Genomic DNA, 7,727 nt, shown 5'->3' with positions numbered 1-7,727 from the left:
CACAGTCAAACGTCAAAAATTTGTTTTGTGAATTTAATTCACAGCTCCTTTGTAGCTATCTTCAATGGGACCAAATGTGAAAATCGTCCGAAATTAGTGTTACTGTGTAAATAGAGAACTACATTTAAAATAGTTTGATAGCACATTAGTCAACTAAGCATGTTTACCTTGATTCTGTTGAGGAATAGGTTTAAAATCAAACCAAATATAAAAATTAAACATTTATTAAGCTCTATTTCTTAGATGGTTTAACTACAGCTTGTTGGGCTTTAAGAACTTTAACTACGATCTTCTGTTCTTCAATCAAGAAAGCACGAACAATCTTTTCTTTAACACATTTGTGGCATAGGACACCACCGTATGCCCTCTTAACTGTCTTCTTCCTTCTGCACAATCTGGACCTTTCTTGAGGTCTGGCAGGGAGAATACCTCTAAGTTTGTCTTTGCACTGACCACATCTGGGGATCTTCTTGGGTTTTTTCAGGTATTGATATACGAGTTTACCACCAGGAGTGCGGACACTGGAACAAAAATAATGCTAAACAAATGGTTTCAGACTTTAATATTTCAAGTATTTTGGGTATGAATGTCAGAAAAGAACGAACGATAAGCATTTTCGTCAATAAATATTTCAGGACTCTAGCCAAATTTCATCATAAAATCAATTTATTAATATAAAAATTTGGTTTATAACAAAAACATAACCTCCAAATATTAAATATGTTAAATTTACAATTCCAAACAGTAGTTTAATAATGTTACTTTAACTTTTCATAAATACTCTCACATGAAACAAAATTTTGAACTTACATTCGCCTCCTGTTGGATTTTGTATTGTAAGACAACCGTCTTCTAAAGACTAATCGTTGGACCATTTTGCCCTAAAACAATTAAATTATTCCTTAATCCTATCTAAATAAGGTCAATAGCATAAAGTATTACTACTTTATATTTAATTTAACAATGTCGAACTTGAAATAAATAAATACTTATCCCGATGATTTAAGAAACATTTTTCACAAATACTAACCTCTTCGAGCTAGAAAATGGAAAAGAGATGGCTTTAACGCATGCGTATATTTTGACAGCATGACAATGACAGACAAATCGAAATACAGGTTTACCATCAGGAAAACAAAAATATAAAAAATATCAATTCTGACATTCTTTCATTTAACTTTTACTGTTTTACGTATTTTTAATTACAAAAAGATTTCTTATGGTTATTTTATATTCTAAAATTCCTTAATCTTTGGACAGTTATGTACAAAGGCATTTCTATTATCTAACCAAATAAGGAACAATTCTGTGATTGAAAAAATTAGAAGTATATTTGACACTATTTTACTGTAATTTAGTACAAAATAGTATTTACATATATTTAATAATTACTTTAAAGCATTTATTTTGTGAATCAGTTATTTTTATATTTCATAACAATTTTGAAGTATGTATATACAACAGAAACCATGAATGCCGTTCTTTTCCTCTAAAAGCTTATCATTTTAAAAATCCAACTCATACTTTACAACAAAAAATTTTCGAGGACCGGGAAGATAAAGGTAATTTTTAAGTATGTACAATCTATTATCAGTGTTAATAATAAGATACCTACTTTCATAATAAAAATTTATAAAGAAAATATTAAACCCTTTTTTAATTTTATTATCCTTTTCTGTTCTCTTGCTAGATTTTGTTCAATAATTGAGAAATATATAATTCAATTAAAACAATATTTTATTTTAAATGGAAATGTGATCACAATAGATTTTCGTTCATTTCTACATATATGTAATAACTTTGTAGTTTTATTTATAGAAAAGGTATAAAAATTTTTAATTATAGAAAAAAATACAACTCTATTTTCCATTTCATGTATTTTTTGTCAATAAAAAAATCAAACACCTAAAGTAGCTTAATAACTACAGAGTAAAAGAGTAAATGTTTTTAGCAATAGTTGGTAGGAATGATTTTGACACATCCTGTCTTACTCCCTCCTATTCGTCTAATTTTTCATAAACGTGTTTCTTTTTTGTGCGGTTGCTGTGAGAGGTAGTCGTGTATGTGTAGCTGCTAAGAAAAAATATAAAGATGACTGAAACGTTGCAATTAAAAGGCACCCTTTTGGGTCACAATGGATGGGTAACACAAATTGCCACCAACCCAAAATACCCTGATATGATTTTGTCTTCATCCAGAGGTAAATTATATTTTTTAATTTTTTTTATAATTTTCAAGGTTATAGTAATCTGTTCGAATTTTTCACATCGTCAAATATATTCAAAGTTTTGTTGTATTTTATGTTTATTCATAGGTATAGTATCACATTGAGCTACATATTTTCTTGGTTTTAGACAAAACCTTGATTGTATGGAAATTGACACGTGAAGATACCCAATATGGTGTACCCCAAAAACGTTTGTATGGACACTCTCACTTTATATCAGATGTAGTTCTTTCCAGTGACGGAAATTACGCTCTTTCTGGATCATGGGATAAGACTCTTCGTCTGTGGGATTTGGCTGCAGGAAAAACCACAAGAAGATTTGAAGATCACACTAAGGTTTGATAGAATTATGTTTCTTGAACCCTAAAAGAAAATTTAAATACTCATTTGTTGAATGTTCTCATTCATTCCAAGAGTATATTTTTGCACGTTGTTTTTCGCAAATGAATTTTAATTTTTCTCATGGGGTTGTATGTAAAATCATTTGTAAAAAAGATACTAATCATCCCCGAATAATGACAGCAAGAAGATTTTTTGTTTAATTTTTTTTTACGTCGTACATCGTCTGAAGATTGCCGAAGGAATAAAATGTAAGTACTACACAGCATGGGTGATGTATCTGTATATTTTGTATAATTTAACCTAGAGGTGTACTCCTAAGATATTTCCTCAAAAGCACCAAGCTTGTATAATCCAGCAAGATTGGTTGTCAAGAAGGAATATATCAATACTATTCCTGGGTGCGGACAAAATGTATGCCAACTTTTGTTCCTCAATAGGATTTAGGACAATTTTTTGTTGTTTTTGTTTAAAATAGTCAGATACACCTCTAGGTCTAATTTGTTTATTACTATATTCTAACTATAATAACCTACGTTATAGGATGTTTTGAGCGTAGCCTTCTCTGTTGACAATAGACAAATTGTGTCTGGATCCCGTGACAAGACCATCAAACTTTGGAACACCTTGGCTGAATGTAAATACACAATTCAAGATGATGGACATTCTGATTGGGTAAATATTTTTTATTCTAATACTTTACATGTACATCTAGTTTTTAAACTAAAAAAAAAACCGATAAAGCAAAAACTTCCCATAATACTTATATATTTAATATATAATTTTTTAGGGACGATTTTCACATTTGGTCCCATTGAAGATAGCTATAATTGAGCTGTCAATTAAAGTTCATAGAACGAAATGTTGGTTCTTGACTGTGTTGCCATGTTTTTTTAATAAATCAGGAAATAGCATGAGATTTATAATTAATAAAAATCCAATAGAATGTTAACAAACTAACAGTAAAAAAGAAATTCTTTCAAAAAATAATAAGAATAGTATTCAGGTACTTTCCACAGATATCTGGGGACCATCTGTAACAATCTGGCAACTAGCGGTTTGAGGATTGCCAAATCTATTAGCTTATTATCAAAGGCAAATGCTAAAAAAATGTAATAATAACTGCAATTTATATGAGAAGAAACGAGTATTTATTCGTTTGTGTTGTATATAAAAAAAATGCATAATTCATATAATAATATAATAAAAATGTATTTTTGAAAGCTTCTGTATTTGTAATTGAAGCCTACAACATATACATTATAAAGACATGACAACACAGTCAAACGTCAAAAATTTGTTTTGTGAATTTAATTCACAGCTCCTTTGTAGCTATCTTCAATGGGACCAAATGTGAAAATCGTCCTTTTTTAGTATTGAAGTTGAATCAAAGACTATGGCCTATGGTCATTAATAATGTTATACCTTTTTCCATCTGATACATCTATATCTTTAATATTTAGCCTTTGCTATTTCTTATGACTTTTACCTAAATGATATATGCCTATATAATCAAATAATTTGTGCATTTATTATTGGAATGTTCTCCTTTTTCATATTTTTTTTGTATATCATGGTTCATCCATCTTTTTTCTCTTTCAAGTTACTTTCTTTTGAGTGTTTATTGTAAACTCTTCTATTGTGAGGATGGTTTTCTGAAATTGCCACTGCAGTTATTTATATGCCTTTTTAATAAAAAATGTTAATATAAGGGTATAAATAATTTTTTTTCCAAAAAATGGGTCAGAAAAGGTCATTTATCATTTGAATAATGAAAATAAACTAAACAATACTACCTGATGGAAGTGAAAATAGACTAAGTACAGTTACATCTAAAACTCAATGTAAACAAAAAATAGTAATTCTATTTCTTGGAAAAATAAAATAAATAAATTCGTCAGAAATGGTTATAGAATGTTTGAAAAGTCGAACATATGAGATACGAGTAAGCTCCTTATTTACCGACAAGCTGCTATGTATCAGACACGGGATAATGCATTAATTGGTTAAAGAACATTTGTGCTGTAAACTTCACCTATCTTTAGGCAATTCCAGTTTTTTTTTGTTATATGTACTACCCTTCCTTAAAAGCACCAGTTTTGTTAACAACAGACATTATTGGTTGTTGCCAGGAAGAATATTAATTTTAGTTCAAGGGTGTGAGCCCAAAATAACATTTTTGAAGCTCCTCAATCTGAGTTAAGACAATCCACTCATTATTTCCAAAAATATCATCTACTTCATGTATATGATGTTGATAAACTGTTTTTTTTTAGGTATCCTGTGTAAGATTCTCACCCAATCATGCCAACCCAATCATTGTATCAGCTGGATGGGATCGTATGGTGAAAGTATGGAACTTGACTAACTGCCGTCTAAAGATCAACCACTCTGGACACACTGGATACTTAAACACAGTTACTGTCTCTCCTGATGGTAGCTTGTGCGCCAGTGGAGGCAAAGACTGCAAAGCTATGTTGTGGGACCTTAATGATGGAAAGCACTTACATACCTTGGACCATAATGACATCATCACTGCTTTGTGCTTCTCACCAAATAGGTAAGACCTTTTGGTGTAATATTTCAGTCTTACAATTTAAAGTTTCCACTTTATTCTATCTCTGTAAATGATTTATCTAGTGATTTAAATATGAATCACATAATCCTACATCAATTACAGACTTTTACATGATGCATAAAACTCTAACCCCTTGATAAATTTATGAGAGGTTAAGCGGATATGGGACTGATTACCAAAAAAAAACAAATTCAATAAACTTTTTCTGTAAAATTGATTTCTAAACATTACCCATATTTGTTACAGGTACTGGCTGTGTGCTGCCTTTGGACCCTCAATCAAAATCTGGGACTTGGAAAGCAAGGAAATGGTTGAAGAACTTAAACCAGAAGTTGTTTCACAAAATACAAAAGCTGAACCTCCCCAATGTCTTTCTTTGGCTTGGTCCACAGATGGACAGACACTGTTTGCTGGATATTCTGACAACACAATCAGAGTATGGCAAGTTAGTGTGTCTGCTCATTAAGGTGTTAAGTTGTAGATAAGGACAGTTTTTTTACAATAAAAAGACTGGAAAAAGATATTGTTTTTTATTTTATTTATGGTACCTAGATTTAAATTCTGTGATAATAAAATGTTTTGTATATAATTGGTTTTTTATTACAATAATTTCATGTCATAATGAAATCTTATGGTGTCATGTGGTCTTGATGTTTGTGATCATCATGTTTATTTTTTTACTTAAGTCTCAAATATTGTAATGGGAGTTGCAGATCAATCTGGAAATACTTTTGTCATTTACATTGTAAAAAACATGAATTTAATTATAGTGTTTTGTCATATTCCAAACATTTTGTCAAACGCATCCTATTCTCATTACTTAACGGCTAGATTTTGATCATTCATGGCTCTTCAGATGTCATTTCCAAAATTTGGCATGTCACTGTTTCTTCCTCATAGTTTTCCAATGAAATGCCACTTGCTAACAGCCCAAGATCACACTGCAGGATCGCTACCTTCATAACATAGTTATTCAAACTCACATTTTTATATACATTTAAAATTTGAACACATTAACCTATTCACTGCCAGTTACATTTGTAACGGTATGTCAGGTGCCCCAACACTTTTGAATTCAACCAGTTGAAAATTTTAGTTTTATTTGTGACTATACATATTAAAATGGACATAAGAAAACTTTTTTATTTAATTACCCGAAAATTAATTAAAGAAAGAGCAAATTAAAATAATTGATGGGTTCGTTACTATCTACCGCTACTCTTAAGCCAGAAATTCCAGTAAAGGGTATTTTGTTGACATTTGGACGATTGTCAAACCATTTTGTGTTTTCTGCTCGTTCAGCCCCATTTGCAGGTAGCAATATCTCATTTTGTGAAAATGTAATTCTATTATTTGTAACAGTTTCGTTATCATCTCTCTCGACATCATTATCACTCTCATCATCACTTATAAGCCTTGTCAAAACCAGCAAAATCATCGTCAGACTGCTCTAACAACTGTAACGATTCATCTTCTGTCAAAATACGCTTATTATCGTACTTCCTTTTTTTGCTTGACGTCGACGGTTGATTTGTATTTGCTGCCATTTCTCAAAAGCACCTTCTATGCGCTTAATCTAAAACAAAGAAAATCAGGGATAACTACAAGCAAAATCGATTTATCATCAAATAGCTGTATCTTGTAAAAACACTGCCAAATAATACTAGTAATGCAATGGTTTTCCTTTCTTCTAATTATATTCTCATACAAAACTGATATTAAAGCTAATCCACACATTTTTTGAAAAATAAAGTAAACATAACCTCAAAATAACATTTACCACGAAACCAATTAAAAAAATTTAAACAATATTTTCGTTTGTACTTTTAATTCAAAGTTGATTAAATGTTACTTAAAACTTACCTAAAAACCTTTCAAAATTGTATAAGACACTAAACGTTATACTCGCAACAAACACCTTCCACTTCGAGCTAACAACTGGTAATCATGAAACCGCCACGTGATAAAGTAATTTCAAAGTATTCACTATGTGCCCCGCACTTTTATATAGTGTTATCTTAAATGCCCGATTAGTAATCGTTCTTTAAGTCTATGTTATATCAGTACCCGCTACGCGTGTCGTGGGCACTGAAGTTTTAGTAAGGTCACGTAAGGTGAACACGCCTGGCGAGTTCTGGGCAGTGTATGGGTTAATAGGATGCCATTCAAAAAGTGGCCGCAGATATTTTTAATTATCAGTAATTAGTTTTTGACAAAAACTTATATTTTTAAAAAGAAAAAGAATTCGTGAGCAGAACAAAAAAAAATGAATATTGAGGCATGATAATCACTGTTTAATTTATTATCCAGGGGAAAATAAACAAGCGAGGGCCAGAAGTGGTTCAGGCTCGCATTGGTCGAACTATTTAGAACTGCCCTAAGCAAGATCAACATTTGCAGCGGATAGGGCACCTGGAGAAGATATTAGAGGTGGGCTAAATATCACTATCCTGTGATTTAACAGCTGTGATTAGAAAATAACAATCACGACCTGTGAATAACAACAAAATATACTGTGACTGATTTCGGTTTTCTGTGTCTGTAGTTCTTGGTCGCCAATTATATTTCACGTTCTCGTCTCAG

At 31.1% G+C, this 7,727-nt stretch overlaps 2 protein-coding genes across 2 annotated transcripts; one reads left to right on the top strand and one right to left on the bottom strand.

Moving 5' to 3' along the window:
- Positions 1-208: 208 nt before the first annotated feature.
- LOC140447291 (large ribosomal subunit protein eL34-like) lies at positions 209-1,119 on the bottom strand. Its single transcript, XM_072539874.1, has 3 exons — positions 1,031-1,119; positions 811-881; positions 209-521 (listed from the first exon to the last, which is right to left on the bottom strand). Exons 2-3 carry the CDS (start codon positions 873-875, stop codon positions 233-235), a joined length of 354 nt encoding a protein of 117 aa, XP_072395975.1. The 5' UTR covers positions 876-881; positions 1,031-1,119; the 3' UTR covers positions 209-232.
- Positions 1,120-2,020: 901 nt separating this feature from the next.
- Rack1 (Receptor of activated protein kinase C 1) lies at positions 2,021-5,665 on the top strand. The gene is made up of 5 exons (XM_072539863.1): positions 2,021-2,200; positions 2,355-2,563; positions 3,110-3,241; positions 4,843-5,126; positions 5,391-5,665. Exons 1-5 carry the CDS (start codon positions 2,092-2,094, stop codon positions 5,608-5,610), a joined length of 954 nt encoding a protein of 317 aa, XP_072395964.1. The 5' UTR covers positions 2,021-2,091; the 3' UTR covers positions 5,611-5,665.
- The last annotated feature ends 2,062 nt before the right edge of the window (positions 5,666-7,727 follow it).

This window comes from Diabrotica undecimpunctata, chromosome 8, assembly GCF_040954645.1.
Source record: "Diabrotica undecimpunctata isolate CICGRU chromosome 8, icDiaUnde3, whole genome shotgun sequence".
Lineage (NCBI taxonomy): Eukaryota > Metazoa > Arthropoda > Insecta > Coleoptera > Chrysomelidae > Diabrotica > Diabrotica undecimpunctata.
This window is presented reverse-complemented; position numbering and strand designations above follow the sequence as displayed.

Excerpts from the sequence above, each read along its gene's own strand:
- Rack1 (XM_072539863.1), top strand. The coding sequence starts at position 2,092 with ATGACTGAAACGTTGCAATTAAAAGGCACCCTTTTGGGTCACAATGGA. Across the intron at positions 2,201-2,354 it reads GATTTTGTCTTCATCCAGAG|ACAAAACCTTGATTGTATGG; the intron begins GTAAATTATATT and ends TCTTGGTTTTAG. Across the intron at positions 5,127-5,390 it reads TTGTGCTTCTCACCAAATAG|GTACTGGCTGTGTGCTGCCT; the intron begins GTAAGACCTTTT and ends TATTTGTTACAG.
- LOC140447291 (XM_072539874.1), bottom strand. The coding sequence starts at position 875 with ATGGTCCAACGATTAGTCTTTAGAAGACGGTTGTCTTACAATACAAAA. Across the intron at positions 522-810 it reads AAATCCAACAGGAGGCGAAT|TGTCCGCACTCCTGGTGGTA; the intron begins GTAAGTTCAAAA and ends TTTTTGTTCCAG.